Raw genomic sequence first — 18,276 nt, 5'->3', positions numbered from 1 at the left:
ATGAAACACACGAAATATATTATAGACTAGTGGTCTCTCTTCTCTCTGTCTCTCTTGCTTTCTGATTTGTTTTCTTCAACACCAAAACTTACCCTGAGCGTTTATCATGTATGAGTCACAAGGACTTAGATTTTGGTGAGAAAGGGGGGAAGGAGAAAAATATAAAACTCTCACTTTAAGTTCATTTACATTTATTAGATACTATTTAAATAACTGTATTTTCTATACTTACCATGTGTCATGTCTTCAAGCAATTAACCCAGTCTGTAAGTCTGCATAGTAGAGTTAGGTGAAAGGTATATTTTAGGTGAGTAGACAAGATCAGTAGGAAAGCAATTTGATCAAGTGCTTTTTCTTCTTCACATTGAATGACAAGAAACATAGGAGAAACCTCATAGGACCTTTGTCTTAGCTTGACTAGTCAGATATAGGTTTTTTGGGGGGCAGACTAGCATCTGAATAAAAAAGAGTACTTCAGAGCCAAGGAGACTGCCTCCTTTCTGGGCAAGGCAGGCTGTCCATGCTCCTCTTCGACTAGAAGCTGGGGAAAAAGACTTGTACATATCAAGTCCACATTTTACTTTTCAGACAGGAGAGACATTGATTTCATAAATAATAGTAATTTTAAAGGATTTTGATATGTTCTCAAACTACTCAGACTGCCTTTCAGAATGGGCAGTCTTTCTAAAAGACAAATCTAATTACCTTATTTTCCTGGTTAACCTTGTAAAACTCCCCGTTTTCAGGATGATGGCTAAACTTTTTCGCTTAGTGTACATATAAGGTAGTTCATGATCTCCCTCTGATCTCTCCAGCTTCAGCTTACAATGCTTCCCCAGACCATTTTTCACATTTCTCATACTTAGGGTTTCCCAAATGTCTCATTATTTCATATTAGTTCATGTCTTAGTGCTTCCCGATTTCCTCCTCTCTCTCAGAAATGCCTGATTTCACTGGGCTTGTCCTACTTTTCTGTCAGGACTCAGTTCTGTCAGGACTTTTCTGTCAGGACTCAGGAGGTCATCTCCAGCCTGTTCAGTTCCCCTCCCCGCTGTGCAAGACAGTGGACTTTCATTTCTTCCCCCATAGCATCCTCTGCTAGTTGATTCTTGCCATCTCCTTGAAACAAGGTGTATTTATCTTTTATACTTTTACTTATTCAACTAACATATGTATTTTTAAATTATTTATTTAAATTCAAGTTGGTTAACATACAGTGTAGTATTGGTTTCAGGATAGAACCCAGTGCCCAACAAGTGCCCTTCTTAATGCCCATCACCCATTCAGCCCATACCTCCCCTACCTCCCCCATCTAGTAACACTCAGTATGTTCTCTGTATTTAAGAGTCTCTTATGGTTTACTTCTGTTTTTATCTTATTTTTCCTCCCCCCTGCACCATGTTCATCTGTTGTCTTCTTAAATTCCACATGTAAGTGAAGTCATCTATTTATTTGTCTTTCTCTGGCTACTCAGTGATCAAAAAGAAGGAAATGTTGCCATTTGCAACAACGTGGATGTAACTAGAGTGTATTATGCTAAGTCAGAGTGTATTTTTAAGATTTACATTTGTATTCCTAGTTCTTCGTAGTCATACAGGATCCAGGAGATTGTTGAGCTCAGGATTGAAATTCACCATGTCTCCCCTTTCTTCATCACACCACAACACAATCTCTTTCCTCCTGCTCTGTAAACACACATCCACGATGTGGATTAGTCGTAGTACTAATCACTGAAGAGAAATAGAGGTGCAAATAGAGGCAAACCTGGTAAAACAAATAAAACACTGGGAACTTATAAAAATTTAATACATATTCAAAGTAGTTATTCCTTCTTTTTTGGTGATGTAAATTGAATAAACACTTTTTATTTCTGTGTTTCTGTGTATTCTGTTTCTGAAAGCCTGAAAGTCAAGGTTTCTTTGTTAGATGGTTTGGAACAAATTTTTCCCAGGTTCTATTTAATTTTTTGTTCAGTGTCGTCTTCAAAGTAGAGCAACTTGTGTGAATCTAGGCCATTTTAATGGCCACTTTAATGTGGTCCTAGATTTCTGTTGAAAATGTGCATCTGAGTTTATGTATGTTTTTCCTTCATCTCCCATATATACTGGGGTAAAGGCTTCATTGGTCTTAGTCAAAGAAAGCAAACCTTCCATGGTCTCCAACCTCTACCCAACTAACATGTTAATTCTTGATAGAAAAAAAGGTCCCATTGGCCCTGGGATGAGTAGCATTTCTGGGGGAAGCAATGAACTCTTTGTTCTCAATCCATACACTGCAGGGATGAAGTTTTGGTGTGATGGTGGGGTGGTCTGGAGCCAAAGGCCAAAGAAAGACATCTTTGTGCAAAGGTGATTAATTAAAGCACAGGGCAGGACCCGTAGGCAGGAAGAGCTGCATGGAGTCATGATGGGTAACTCCTTATATACCCTCAGGTTGTGAGAGGATCAAGGATATAGTATGTCTCTAAGGAATTTTGGAAGCAAGGTTTCCAGTACCTTGAGGGGCTAGCTGTTGCTAAGGAAACATTTATTACCATTTAATAAAACCTTAGTTATAAGAGCCTTTAGATGTATACTGAGGGGCCATAAGCTTGGAGTATGATTGCCAGCATATATCTTGGGGCAGTTAAGATAAAGGAAGTAAACTTACAGGATCCTGGGGGTTGGGATAATGTTAAGCTAAGGTTCTCCTTTTGCCCTAAAGTGTCATCCTTGAGACAGCTGAGCTCCTAGAAGGAGGTCACTCTGCCTGTTTTAAGGACTTGTCAATGGGCTGCAGGCAGTAAGGGGATTTAATTTTTCATTTGCCTTAGATTCCCACATTACCATGGCAAGCACTTAAACTCTTTTCCTTTGTTCTTGGGTAGCCAGAAGTGTCCAAGGAATATCACTCATATTCAACCGGGGGGGGGGGGGTGGGGGGAGCGGTGCCAGCTTGCATTTTGCCCTCCGCTTGCCCCATGCTCCCTTTTCACGAACACTGTTGCACTCTGACCTCATCTTTGGTGCTTTATGGGCTGACTAAAACACACTCCCTAAAAAGTTCAAGATGGCTCTATATTCAAATTAAGCAACTTATACATTTATTCTGATTTCATATCAGTATCTTTTCTGAAAATTCACTGATTTTGATAAGATAGGCCATGGTTCACTGAATCTTTCTGATGGCTAGAAGTGGGTTTCCCTTGACTCTTCAGAAACATGTGGTCTGGAGAATGGGGCACATGAACACATTATTCAGAAAGCTCTATTGTATCTGCAATAGTAGGAAGTGGCAGATAAGAGTGTAGCTGTACATTTGCTGACATGTAGCTAACCGAAGATGATTTACTCAGGTAAAATGGTTCATGACTGGCAAACTTTCATGGAATGAGACACTGAGGACTATCGAACTATTTTTGTGCAAGAAAATATAATAAAATCTTTAAATATATTCAGAAAAAGAATTTTAAAATGTGAATATGTTACATGTAACATATGCATTAATCCTAGTAGTAATTAAAATAATGGAAGCTCCAAAGTACCACAAAATTTAACAGAAATAGGCAACTTTATTTTTAATAACACTCTTAAATCTTCCCATCAAGATCATAGTAGATAACCATTTAAGAATTTTTATTTATCAGTGAGATTAGATTTTTACATACAAAATCAGCTATACCACTTTGTTTTCAAAAACAATAAAAATTGTTCTTATTTACTGTGAAAAATACGAACCATTTTGATAAATGAAAAAAAATTAATGTGATCAAGACAATCGTTTTCTTTTTATTTGCTTGGTCGTCTCTCCTATTTTTATTCCTACAAATTAGGAAGGCCAGAATGATTTTATTTGCTTCCTTGTTTATGACCTAGTTTGAATCAAATGTGGATTACTCTGGTATCTGCTGAAACATAAATGATAAGTTCTTAAAGACTGGATAAAACCTTAAGTTTGGTTTTTAACATTTTGAAAGCTGAATAAAAAAAACTACCTGGAGTTTGTGGTCACAGAGGATTTGTCATTTTCTTCCTTTGCCCATATGAAAATACATTAATAGAAAATTACCAGTGGAAAAACATTTTTAAATTTAGGTTACATTCCTATCAACTTTAATAAGAATGTTTAGTTAGCAATTGTATCAATTTCTTTCACTCAATATTAACACTCTGTCTGAATTAGAGTAGAGGTAGACTGATATTTGTATTCAAACATTTTGAAACAGGAAGTTTTAAATGCCATATGAGGAATTATATAAAATAGTACTTTTTTAATATTTGAAATTTAACTTACTATTATATTCAAAATAAGTTTCTTTTTGATAATAATAAATTGTTGCTTAAGACTCATTTGCTTGAAATTATTACCAAGGAACTATTTTAGTTACTTTTAACTACTACTAGTCTTTAGAAAACAAGAATACCTATTTTCTTACATGGATTTCCTTTTTGGAAAAAAAAAAGTTTCAATGATTTCAATGCACTTATAGATCCTCCTACAACAAAGCATTAGGAGTCAGAGTGACTACTGATATAAAAAATAACATTTAGAAATGCAAATTGGGTTAAAGAAAAAATACTTGTATTACATTTTTAGTTCTAATGTGATTTATATCTATTAAGAAGTAATTTTTATTTTTTCTCTCACTCTTGTTAGCATCTTGTTTTAGAATAGAATAGACCATAGCAATAAATGGGCCCCTCTGGTGTTTTTCTGCAGCTGTAAAGGCATCCCTGAAACTGTCAACCACATAAAAGTTCACTCCTGTGGGGGCAATGGGAGGCCCTCTATCTGCCAGAAATAAAAGCAGGGGCTTAGTAATAAAAAGTTCTTCTGCAAATTTCTGTATTTTAAGTTTGAAGCATTGTCTATTAATTTTAAAATACACGATTTTTATTGTTGACACCAAGGGTTTTTTTTTTTTTCCTTTTTAAAAAACACATGGCCACATTTTAAGTTTCCACCTAATATGGGTATATATATAATAATGTCACTTGAAATCTAACAACACAATGAATGAGTCCTTTTCTAGAGATGAAAGATATCAAAATTTATTCATTTAGCATCTGAAAATAAAATAAAACTGAAATGGTTAATTTTTAGAATTATATTGTGAAAAAGAAATCTTCCATGGTTGAACCCAATTTATAAAAATTCACATTTTTATAAGGTTTACATTGAATACAACACTATTGTTTAGACTGAATTGCATGTGTGTGGGTGTATGCATGGGGGCATTACTGGGAGGAACTGAGGACTGTGAAATGAACACTTTGTGGTTAACCACTCACCATATTAAACTTTGGGAAAAATGTATACTATATGATAAAAGTAAATTAAGATCATTACTCTTCTGTCATAGATGACTTCCTGGATTTGAGAACAAGGTCTTTAATGGATGAAGAAAGTTCTTGAAGCTCTTTACGAGTAGTATTGGTGGTATCTTCTTGTTCTTTGTCTAATTCATCACTCAAAGGATCATCTCCCTGGCCAGTCTTCTTATTTTGACTAACTAAATGCTTTACAACTAAACCTTGATACTTTACCAAAAGAGTATGCTGATCCTGTGAAAAGAGAAAGGAGAAGAAAAGTTAACAAACATTAATTTGTGGAACAAGCATGATTTGTTCAACAACACCCATCTTTATAAATCAGTATAATGATCTTAAGTAGAAAACTGAATCAAGCAAGGTCCTTGCTGGCAAGTTGACAGGTTAGGGGTGATAAAACATGAATACAGATCATTTTAATGTAAACCGACTTGGCTAGGTTCTATCACCAGACATTTAGTCAAAGTTACATGGAAGTTCAAAGAAGCCCAATTACTTTTAGCTGAGAAGTTTCTCAGAAGAATCTGTGCAGGGTAAGACTTTTTGAACTGGTCCTTGAACAACAGGTTAAATTTACATAAGCTGAATTGGAAGACTGGACATTATTACATCTTTTTTGAAAGCTTAAATTTCCAAATTCAGAATATTTTTTTTTACTATAGATCCTGTAGGATCCCAAAAGATTCTTGAGCTATGCTGAGTTTTTAAAATCAATCTTCTATCACTGTTCACATTCTTGAACGGGAAATCATATTAACATGCTTTGTGTCTTACTGTTTATGATGTTTCAAACCTATCCATTCAAAACCTTCAGAATCTAAAAGCTTTAAAAGTTTCGAGTGCACTGACAAGATGATACCTCTGGAATTTTACTACTGAGAAAGGCGATGATCTGTGGGACACATCTTCCAGGTGCATGGAGCATGCTGTGGGTTGAGAACTGAAACAGAAGGACTGATGTGAGGTGCAGAATAAGAGCAGGGTCTTCTGTGACTTTTAGCTGTTCAGCCAGTGCTTGTCGATGCTGGAACAATATCTGCCTAAACAAAAATAAAATCACAAAACACATTATCATATTTTCACCAGCTCTCACCAATTTCACTTCTTCCCTTCTGTATTCATTTTTAGCTTCTCCAGTTTAGTTATCTACCTCCATAAACATCTTAAGGGATATTTTAAATAGGAAATATAGACACACTTGACCCTAAATGGTATGGATAAACTAATATGCTAGAGAATGATACAGAAAACTAGATAGCAGGGATACTCAAGGTATACTTTTTATTTTAAGTTGTTGGGAATCAGACAGAAGTGCACTAATGCACATAAGCTTGCTATAGCAGGTCTCGAAGCCAACATAAAGTTCTCAGGCTTGATCTACTAGGGGATTAGGGAACCTTGCTACCCTATCAAAATGGGTCAGAGAGGGAGACCTATGTATTGAATACACTTAAAGGTATGCAGCCATTTGGATACAAGAGTTCTCTGTGCAAGATCCACATAGTCACCAACTTCAGACATGAAATATCACACATCTAAGAATCTGTTAATAAAGTAGATTAATTGAATGTTGTTACCTTTCCCTTTTTTTGTCTCCCCTTTTCACCATAATATCACAAGCCTCTGCTGCAGAATCCAGACAAGAAAGAAAGTCTTCTATGCTCTGAAAAGGTATTTAATGCCATAATTTACTTTTATTAACAGGTTTCCTAAAGAAATACAGTCATTTAATACTGTTCTATAATATTACACCCTAAATACAATTTTTAAAAAGGTCATTTTGTTATTAAACTTGACATTGTGATTTAGGACTAATGAGGATAAAATGTCCCCAGCCTGTTCTCCCCCTTCACCTCCCAAAGAGATTTAGTTTACAATTATTCTTATAAAAATGTACTCAAAGGTCATAAATTCTAGCCCCATTATCTAAACAGAATCCAACTTTACTTACTTTTTCATTCAGAGAGCTATGTAGTTTTGTGAGAGCTACTTTGGTTTCTTCTGATAATTTACTTAAAATTTTTTTTCTTACCTATAAGGGGAAAAAAATTCTTTTGGGATTGTGGCTTTAACATGTGGTGGATATAAGATCAAACAAAACAAAACAAAGTATATTTGTTGCTATAATAGAATACTGAATAGAATTTATCTTTGTTTTTGAGTTTTAGCTCTCGAACTAGGGATAAAAACATGCCAAAAGCATTCTAGTATCTGAAAGCTAGCTAACAACCAGTCAGCCAATGAAGCTAGATATAGCTCTGCTCCTCCCTTCTGGCCCAGCAATGTAAGAGGAAGATGGGGCAGGGGAGTGGCAGGGGGTGGGCCGAGGGAGGAGGGAGAGAGAACCATTTACCTTGTGGGTAAAAGAGAATTTGGGGCAAGGGGCTACTCCCTCTCTTTTTCATTGGGGTGGGAAGAATGTTCTTCCTAATGCCAAGTGAAGGGGGTCTCTCTCTTGAATAAAGTTTAAGAATGCCTATAAACTAGAGAACTTGCTCTATGGATGGACAGTTGTTATGCTATTTGGTGTGTGGTCTTTTCAGCACCCCGTCCACACAGATGTGTCTCAAGGAATTTGGTGGCATTCTTGACCCATCTGATGGCCCTACCTAGTATGAAATTTCTGGTGGAGGCCTACTGGAATGGCTTGGCCAGTAGGCCTCGAAAGTTACAGTGAGTCTTGGAAGACTAGGGCAACCTACTGACTCCCCGTCACATGGCACACTAAATCCTTCCATAGCCCCCAAAGGGCACAGGACAGGACCCCATGTATTTCTCACAGCAGAAGTTGGCACAGAGGCTACCTGAACTGCCCAAACATCTGGAGATTCACTGTCAAGCTAAAGGAGGAAGGGGGACAGTACTTTGCTGGGGTAGACAGGAGAAATAACCTGTTTGGAAGTTTAGGGGGTGGTCCTTGCCATGAGAGGGAGTCACATGCTAAAAAACATCCCCCAAACAACCTATGCCATCTATGTGGCAATGGCCACATCACGAGAGACCACAGCATTGGACCTAGGTCATAATCAGTGATATGCAGTCATTCTTATGAGGCACTTTTTGCCTCTTTCATTTTTTCTAAATCTCAAACATTAAGTGGATCAGAGAAGAAGGACAGAGAAGAAGTAGAGGAGGAGAGTTAGGGACAGATCACACTTCCTTCTCTAGGCAACTAGGAGCCACTGCCCTACCTTACATTTCAAGAAGGGAAGAAAATAACTTTGAATTTAGTTTGAGATTAGAATTTTAACAAATAAATTACAATTTATTTAAATATTGAACAGAGATGGTGCCAGTAAGTGAAAATGACTGCAGAGTATGCAATCAGGCCATAGCACTGTTAAGGGATTTGCAACTCAGCAGGAGAAAGGGATGTGACACCATAATAATTAGGAAAAAATAAAAGTGTTGATTCTAAAGTAATTAACCATCATTACTTTCAAAAGACCGGTTATATTACCAATTTGAACTAAAAATCTGATGGATGTTTTCCCCAAAAACCCTTTCTTATATTTTACTCTCCTTTAGACTATTCCTGGTGTGAGAAAATAAAGCATGCTTTTATTTCAAAACTAAACACATCAAGGATGGCAAACAAATCACTATCATACTTCATTTGTGATGGTTGCAGGATCGTCTACTGCCATCATTAAATCCGAAGCTAAGAAGTTGAAAATGAGGTTAGTGATATCAGTACACACTGTCTTCAGCAAATGCTTTGTAAGAGTAGCTTGCGTATCATCTGGAAAATAAAGGTGTTTTATTAAAATGAATGTCCAAGAACAATTATGAGAATCAATGAAAAAAACAGCACCAAGTATACCTGTGAAGAACTTCACCCCCTTTTCAAAAAGGCGAATGTTATTATACAGGTTTGAAACCTCTTCTTGCAAGTCCTTGATAGTGCGCTTTCGACCAGTTCCAGAGGCAGAAGAAGTTGAAGACATGAACACTGAACGCACCACCTCGAGGTAAGTTTTATTAAGAGGTCTGTGCACAAGATAAATATATTTAGTTTATTAAAAAGTACTGGATTTATGCATGTAATAAATTTTGCTTCTATGGAAATAGGCCTTAAGGGAAGACCTCTATATTTTTTAAACAAACAAGATTAATTTGGAGACTAGTTCCCAAGAATTTGTCCTCTAAGCCTAGGACTTATCACTTAAATGCATTTACTTTTCTCAATCTTACAGTACTCAAAATTATTGCACTAAAGACAGTAAGAATAGCAGTAACAGAAGTTTCAATTCAAATTCAAATTCAATTCAAAGTAGTTTTTAAAAGTTAATTTGGAGAATAGACTATAAATCTGTTTCCCATCCTTGGGAATAATAAATTCTCAATTTCTAAAGTACTATAAAACATAACACATTAAAAACTTTATGCTCAACAACTCAGAATAGATTATTTTATTTTTATAAAAAAATTTTTTTAATGGTTATTTTTGAGAGAGAGACAGAATATGAGCAGGGGAGGGGCAGAGAGAAGGAGAGAAAGGCACAGAATCTGAAGCAGGTTCCAGGCTCTGAGCTGTCAGCACAGAGCCTGACATGGAGCTTGAACTCATGAACCACGAGTTCAATTCATGAGTTCATGAGTTGGATGCTCAACTGACTGAGCCACTCAGGCACCCCCAAAAAAGATTTTTTAAAAAGTAATGGCAAATGATTAGAAGTAACTACTCCATCTTTTTACATATGAAAAATATGATTATTTAATATATTCATGTACAAAAACATTCAGTGAAATGAAAAAATCTCACTACAAAAGCTATATTCTAAATTCACTGTTAGATGCACTGGGCTCCTGGACTGCATTTATAGCTTACACACTGGAACTACCTTGAGGGAAAATCACGTTAGTTAGTAATGGTCAAGTTATACACAATGTTTTTCACTTCCGTAAAATAAATTTAGCTTGGCTCAATTACAAGCTAGTGCTGTCTAAATTTATTCTCTTTGAAGACAGTTTGTTACTTTATTTCTCCCCTTTTTTAAAAGTGCACTGTTTACTCTCTGTCTAGTCCAGATAGAAAATGGTCTTTTCTTTCTTTTAGATGTTCCTTTTCACGCTATGTTAGAGAGCAGCCAGCTATTATGTTGGTGTTTTTCTCCCAACTAGTACTGTAACATCAGTGAATGAGGATGCCTCCACACTCTCGCCTTTTCTTTCCTATATTGCCTTCCCCAGAGCACTTACATGTTTGTTGAATTGAACAGCCTCTACAGGCAAACAAAATCTGCAATTTGGTGGCTAGATTAAATTCTAAGCTTTGAAAAGAAAAGACCTAGAGTATATGTTTTCTATGATCTTGGTAAAAATTTTATTTAAAACCTCTGAATATCTATCATAAAACAGAAAAAAAATATGTTTTTATACTTACTTTATTAAGTACTCGGCAAGTTCAGAAATAAACTCCTCAGGGGCATCTTGTACGTGTTTTCTTAAAAAATCTTCAATCTCATCCTGGAACATAAAAGTGATCTCTGGCTTCTTCTTTCCTATAGTAGAAATGAGGAATGTGAAAAACAACAAAACCATAAAGCAACCTAAAAGCAAATAAGGTTCAACATATTTAATAAGATGGTAATTCATTCACTTCATACCACAAAGACTGATATTGCCAATGTCAAATAGCAATAACCAATGAAAATAATTTTAAAAATAAGAGATAGTGGCATCTCTTTTGAGTAATAATTTCCTAACTTCATTTTGTGACTGTTTTCTGAGTCAATCAGAAAATCATAAAGATGTTTTCTCCCCAGTCTAACTTGGATGGTACAAATAGTTGAAAATCAAGGAAAAAAATCTTTTAAGAAAAGATAACTTCGCTGTTGAACAATATATAATGAGCAGAATTTCTGTCTTTATAAAAATGAATAGGCACTAAAAATCAAACATCCTTGTAAGTTACACAGGATCTTCAGGAAAAGTCTTTATAATCATGTGAACTACAACTCTGGTAGAATTAAGCTAAAAATTGTCTTTGGGAAAGGCACAGATGAAAAGAATCCTTGTAATTTTACACTCATAATTTATTCTTCTTCTTACAAAAATAATTCCATACCAAGGAAAGCTTGTATGCAGCTAGTGTAATGGAAATAATTGTTAACTGTGCATGCCTACTCACCGACTTGGAGAAGTACAGGTTGCAGACAAAAGAAAGCTAACAATATTTCCGTTATTAATTGTAAAAATATAAAAGTGATTATTTCCAGCTAAATTTGGTTATTGTAAAATCTTAGAAATAAAAATAAAAAATAATAAAATAAATAAATAATAGCTCAAAAATCAATCTTCACTATGCATCAAGATCTAAGTAGTTGACATTATAGCTTTAGAACAGATACACCCATTAGAAGAGATAGACTATCCTTTCTTTTTGTGATTTGCTATCCATTCCTGATCTTCCACATCAAATAGTTTCTGCTTTGTTTGCTTTCTGCATGCATGTTATAAGTTATTACATTATATTTCCATATAGTAATCTTTCACAGTGAGTTGATGCTGTATTTTAGCTGAGAACCTGATTCCATCCCCCATTGCGAGATTATAACACAACCCCTTTTCAAAAGCACTGAAATTATATTTTTTTAGGTAGAATGGTTTTTCTACCTTTATAGCCCCTCTCTATAACCTGTGCACAAAAGAAGTAACACATGCCTCATTTAATAATTACTTAAGGCTACAGATAATAGAAAAATATTTTATTAAATATCCCTTCTCTCCCACCCCTAGTACATCTGGGGAATAGAGAAATTCATTTACTAATGAAAAATTAAAACCCACATAGGTCAGTCTTAATACTACTTAAAATAGGAACAGGCTACTAGTTTCTATGAAGATAGGTTTTTTAAAAAGTCTTTTAAATGTTTATATTAGAGAGAGAGAGAGAGAGAGAGAGAGAGAACAAATACAAGTTGGGCAAGGGCAGAGAGAGAGACGGAGACAGAATCTGAAGCAGGCTCCAGGCTCTGAGCTGTGAGCACAGAGCATGATGCGGGGCTCGAACCCACGAGCCATGAGATCATGACCTGAGCTGAGGTTGGATGCTTAACCGACCGAGCCACCCAGGCGCTCCTTTATGAAGACAGTTTTAATTAATATTGTTTTATGCATGCTGAGAACAGTAGCTATTTTTATCTATCTCAGAATACTTTAAAGATAGATCTTAAGCAAATACATTATCACTAGTAGTGGCACACTAATAACTGAAGCCCATGTCAACTGATTTCTATGCCTCCTGGCTCTAGCCCATACAAAATGAGCTCTGTGGAAGAAGTAAAATAAAAATTTCAGATTATTATCATTTCAATGTTTTTCCTGTGTTTACTGGGGAAAAGGAAGAGGGAGGTATCACAGTTGCATTAAGTAAATTTATTTACAACACAAACATAGAAGAATCATAACTTTACTTAGAAAAACTAACATGTCTCTTGCTAACTTAACAATACTGAATAATAACAAGTCTTGGAAAAGGAAGATGCATATACTAATTCTCTTCCTTAAATAGAAGCAACCAATCATTTAAGTGTTACCATAAAACTTAAACATCATAATATTAGTGTTTCCTACTTGAATATGCAGAAATCCACTTTTGTAAAATATTATAATTTGTTTTTCATGGCAGCGGGAAACCATAAAAGTGACTATGCAAGCCGCAACTGTGCAAGATGTTCTTAATAAACAATGGGAAAATTTGATTGTTCTGTGACCCTTTAAAAAATGTTTGTGAAAACATTAGAAGTTCTGCTGGTTATGAATATAAAGGGAAATGAAAAAGAAAACTAATAATTTAGCATACTATAATTTAGCTCATTAGAAACCCTGAGCATGAAAGTGTTTGATTTCTTTGTAAAAAACTTATCAAAAATAATCTCAATGGTGCTTGCTTCTTCTCATCCTGTGACTTACATTCCAGAGCAAGCATTTTTCTGTGGCTTGGCAAGTTGTCATACTCCTTTTTTAACTCCGGATCAGCTTACGGCATTTTATCCTTTGCCCTTTCAATGTTGTGAAACATCTCGTGAGAATTCCTTTATTGGAGGTTTTCTGCCAACCTCACCCCCTCTAAAACATTTTCATCCTTTTTGTCATGATCACTTTCCCCATTTACGTCAGTTAAGTGCGCTTCTACCAAGCTCCTCAGGCTGCATACTTGGTTCTTGAACAGGGCAATACCAACGTTCCCATAGTCAGCTACTTCTTCCCTAACTCCATTTATTCCTGATTCATATTTTATTTCCAATGTTATCACTTTTTATTTCTTTGCTGCATTTTTGTCTGTGTTGGCCGGTTCCCTTTTGATTATCCATTTTTTAAAATGTATGGATTCATCACTGGGAGACAAGGAAGCAACACAACTACGTGCGGTGTTGTCTGAGCATAAAGTGAGGAAGAGAGGCACAGAGATCCATCACTGATAAACTCTGAAATCAGTGATGTGACTATCACAGCTCATGATGTACCTGGGTTATTTATGTGCTCATCTGTGGACTGAGGAGCCAGCAGCAAATTCGTACTTTATGCGATTACTCACAGCTGATACACGCTGGTAACTCAAAACATGAACCATGTTGCTGGGGGGCTGGTGTCATCAACTAAACTGTGTAACTGAAATCTGTGTCCACAGAAACTATGCAAAGCGAGGACTTCTTGTATAAGCGTATACACGTAACAGTACGCATCGTAAGAAAATGTTTAAAATCATGCACAAAGGAAGAGTAATAAAGCTACATACCAGTATGAGATGACTCATCATCACTATCCTCTTCTTTTCTTCCTTTCTTCTTGATTTTTTTAATTTTGTACTCTCTGGCATTGCCACCACCACCTCCTCTCACACTTCCACTGCCCTCTGGTGGAAGAGGATACTCATTAGTCTTCCCTAACTGAATTACCATTTTTAGAATGATGACACTACATTGTCATATTTAACTTTACAGCAGAACAAGAAAAGCCAAGTAATTAACTTTTAGGTGCTACTTAAGGTTGGAGTTTCTTTATTATGAAGTTTGTAATTCAGTCAATAAAAAATTAATAAAGTACGAAATCTGTTGAACTTGAGCAATTCAGAGAGCTTACCTGCTCTAAATACAGTCTCTTCTTCCTTCTCCAAAGACATCTTTTTCTGTAATTTGTCTGGCTTTTTCTTGACCAAACCCATTCCTTTACCTCTTCTTCTACCTTCCCCAAAAGAAATGTGCCCTCATTTGTTCATTTCTGTTACCACAGCCTCATTAATATCTCCATTACAGTATTTCACAAATTTAATTACCCTTGGTTTTTTCTTCTTGGTTGAAAGATTATTACTCATGTTTATAGGAGACATCCTGAGTCTTCCACCACTGAACGAGACAATGAACTCCTTCAGATAGGAAGCATGTCTCACTAATGTTTGTATCCTTGGGGTTAAAGCAATGCTTGACACATTAACAGGTGCTTGATAAATTTTGACCATGAATATTAAATTGGGTAAGTGGAAAAACAGAGTTATCCATCACCCATTGGCCAATACAAATTATGAGACAAACCAAAACACTGTAAATAAAAGTAATCTTAGTGAGGTATTTCTCTACCATTACATATTTACGTTTAATGTATTTATTCAACAAAATAGAATACTTTCTAATAATGGGATTGAAATACTGAAAAATATTTAAAATGTTTCTTCATAAAAGATTCATTTTTCAATAAAGTAAAATGACATATAAACTACAGATCTTTTTCTAAATCCTAAGTACAATTCCTTTAAATTTCATCAAGTCCTCTAATTGTAAGTTCTATTATTTTCCCTTGCTTTTGGGATAGAAAAATATAATTTTCGAAACACAAGTCTAAGGTGAATGTAATTTTTACATTTGGTAATAAATTTCTTATTAGGGAAGACTTATATATTTGACATTGTTCCATGCACTATACCTAAACCATTACAACAGGATAGTACTATCACTGAGATGAAGATCAGATAACTCTGAATTTTTAGAAGGAAATAAAACAGACTAGCTATTCTGACATAAGTACAATTAACTGATTAAGGTAAATTTATAAGTATATCTTCAAATAATATGATAAAATATGCATGGCTGTGATACTACTATGATTTATGGGAGTAATTTACTTGTCTATTTCCCCCAGAAGAATACAGAGAAATTTCAAAGTATCAAATTGAAAGATTTTGTAGTAAAAGGTTTTTGAAAAGAAACAATCTCAAAGAAATAGAAGTGAGTTCTCACAAATAAAAATTGAAGTTTTTATAACACATCTTCATTATAGTTGGTATTTATTAATGAAACATGTTGAATACCTAATTTCATTAACCTTGATACAGTGCTAGTAAAATTATTTCTACTATATAAAGTATAGAAAATACATGTGCGCCTAGAATAATTTCCATTGGCTTTTAATTAAAAAAAATGAAAGAAATAGTATCTCCTTGGGAAATTTATTCATTCAATATTTTATGAGCACCAAAAATACACCAACAAGTGTTCTAAAGACTAGGGAAACAACAATATATGAGATGGACAAGGCTTCCAAACAATAAAACGCATTACAGTGATAAAAGTGATGCAAAAAAACCAGGAGATAATATGATGGAGAGTGACCATGTCTACTATTCCAGGTGGTTAGGGAGGCCTCTCTGAGGAACTGACATTTGAAGTGGAGTTCTGAATGATGAGAAATCAGTTCCCTGATTAGGGAGAGAACATTCAGGTGGAAGGAAGAGCTAGTGGTAACCACAAACTTGCCAAATTTTGAGATTCAAGAAAAAAGGCTACCGGGGTAGAACATAAAGGGTGAGGGAGTGAACAATGGAAGATGGCCAGGTCATGAAAATCATTTAGTTCTGACAAAATAAGAAAGAATAAGTAATCACTAATATTTCCATTTTCATCATCAAAATTTAATTCATTAGCAAAAGATTTGGTTAATATTAGCAGTTAAAGGTAAATCAACCAAATAAAAGAGCTTTCAAAGGGTCTAATAAATGCAGAGTTCACCGTAACTTGTAAAAAACTCATCTTTGAATCTTCTTGATTAATAATAATTTATTACCTGTTGCTTTTCTCCTTCGTTCATCTTTTTTATCCTTTTTACTTGTGTTAATGCTTTCTAAAATGGAGACTTGTTTCAGATCTTCTTCAGTGATTAAATGAACAGGATTATTTTTCATTTCCTGAAATAAAACATGCTTTTCTTGGTAAGCAAAAATATATGGTATTACCAAAAACATAAAAGTTATTTATATAGTCAATCATTATTACTCATCCTGATTATTCTTGTTTGATTTCATTGCTAAGAACTATAGAGCTCTGTCCAACAGCTGACACTCTGAGGTGGTCCCTCCTTGCCAAAGATCAGTCTCTTCCCTTGCAGTTCCTGGCTCTTTGAATGTGTCATCAGCTAATGAGAAATCCTATCTGGTTACTGAAGAATTGATCTCATAACATCAGATGCAATTTGGCTTGTTCAGCCGATTTGGCTTTTTAATTTTTATTTATTAAAAAAAATTTTTTTTTACATTTATTTATTTTTGAGAAACAGAGTGAGACAAAGCACGAGTGGGGGAGGGGCAGAGAGAGAAGGAGACACAGAATCCGAAGCAGTCCAGGCTATCAGCACAGAGCCTGATGCGGGGCTCAAAACCACAAACTGTGAGATCATGACCTGAGCTGAAGTCAGACGCTCAATCGACTGAGCTACCCAGGCACCCCGCTTTTTTATTTTTTTAACCAATGCTTCATAGGTGGCCCTTGCTCTTTTTCTTTTTGAGGCTCCCAACTCCAATGCCACTTGGATACCTAAGTTTACTACAAAGATTAACAAAATCTACACTCCCAACCCTAACATAATGACCATGTATGAGTTGCACATTTAGTCATTTAAACTGTTTTTTCCTCTGGACTCATTCTTTACCTCTGATTTTTTAAAAAATATGTTCAGAATAATGAACTATTTATTTCCAAGTTCAGAAACTGTTTTTCATTATGGGACAGGGCTCTAAATTTGTAGCGACAAAAGTACATTTATTTTCATGTGAAAAATGGTATTTCCCTTTTGGTTTCCTGAAGAAAAATGTTTACGATGTTACAGTTCAAACAACAGAATCACCTTTTTTTCCTGAAGTTATTTTTGTAGTTGGAGGGAGGAGCAGGAAGAAAGAAAAATTGATGACCATGTTTTAATAAAAGATCATAAATAATAATGTAGCCATCTAGCAACTGGTAGCTAATATATACCAGAAATTTTGTATACATCCCTCCTTTATTTACATTTATCTTTAAGAAATGAACCACCATCATCCTTTTTTTTGAAGATATGGAAGCAGAAGGTCTATTTGTCCAAAGTCAAACAGAGAGTAAACAAGTTGAGATTGGAATTCAGGTTTACTGTTGTCAATCCTATGTACTTTTACTCTTCAATGCTGCTTTATTAGCGGGCAAGTCATAGAAAATTATCGTTTTTTTAAAATTACTGGGGTGCCTGGGTGGCTCAGTCGGTTAAATGTCCGACTTCGGCTCAGGTTATGATCTCACGGTTTGTGAGTTCGAGCCCCACGTTGGGCTCTGTGCTGACAGCTCAGAGCCTGCAGCCTGCTTCGGATTCTGTGTCTCCCTCTCTCTCTGCCCTCTCCCACTCATTCTCTCTCTCTCTCTCTCTCTCTCTCTCTCGCAAAAATAAATAAACATTAAAAAAAATTAAAACTATTAAAGAGCTTAAAAGGAATACAGATGAATACAAATTATTTATATATTTAATAAGCTCTCATGAATTTATTAACAGTCTAAGATAAATGGGCTTGTTCTACCTGTCCGTGAGCAGGCTTTATAAGTTGATGGTATTGCTAACTAGAAACACGACCTGAATATTCGTTAAAGCAGACCTGGCAGGACCTCTGCTTCTTGACAGCACTTGCTCTGAAGAACTAATCAATTTTGATAGCAACAATTTCTTTCCTCAG

The 18,276-nt window shown here is 35.3% G+C and overlaps 1 protein-coding gene across 1 annotated transcript in view; it reads right to left on the bottom strand.

The window, feature by feature from the left end:
• Positions 1-3,536: 3,536 nt before the first annotated feature.
• Positions 3,537-18,276, bottom strand: part of UFL1 (UFM1 specific ligase 1) — a 33,362-nt gene continuing 18,622 nt past the window's right edge. The window contains exons 11-19 of the mRNA XM_047858379.1: positions 16,371-16,491; positions 14,053-14,169; positions 10,696-10,813; positions 9,133-9,299; positions 8,921-9,051; positions 7,261-7,341; positions 6,887-6,972; positions 6,169-6,349; positions 3,537-5,543 (exon numbers count right to left, since the gene is read on the bottom strand). Of these exons, the coding sequence (XP_047714335.1) occupies positions 5,325-5,543; positions 6,169-6,349; positions 6,887-6,972; positions 7,261-7,341; positions 8,921-9,051; positions 9,133-9,299; positions 10,696-10,813; positions 14,053-14,169; positions 16,371-16,491 (1,221 nt within the window). The 3' untranslated portion in view covers positions 3,537-5,324. The remainder of the gene's footprint in view (positions 5,544-6,168; positions 6,350-6,886; positions 6,973-7,260; positions 7,342-8,920; positions 9,052-9,132; positions 9,300-10,695; positions 10,814-14,052; positions 14,170-16,370; positions 16,492-18,276) is intronic.

The sequence above is a fragment of the Prionailurus viverrinus genome, chromosome B2, assembly GCF_022837055.1.
Source record: "Prionailurus viverrinus isolate Anna chromosome B2, UM_Priviv_1.0, whole genome shotgun sequence".
In the NCBI taxonomy this organism is placed as follows: domain Eukaryota; kingdom Metazoa; phylum Chordata; class Mammalia; order Carnivora; family Felidae; genus Prionailurus; species Prionailurus viverrinus.
This window is presented reverse-complemented; position numbering and strand designations above follow the sequence as displayed.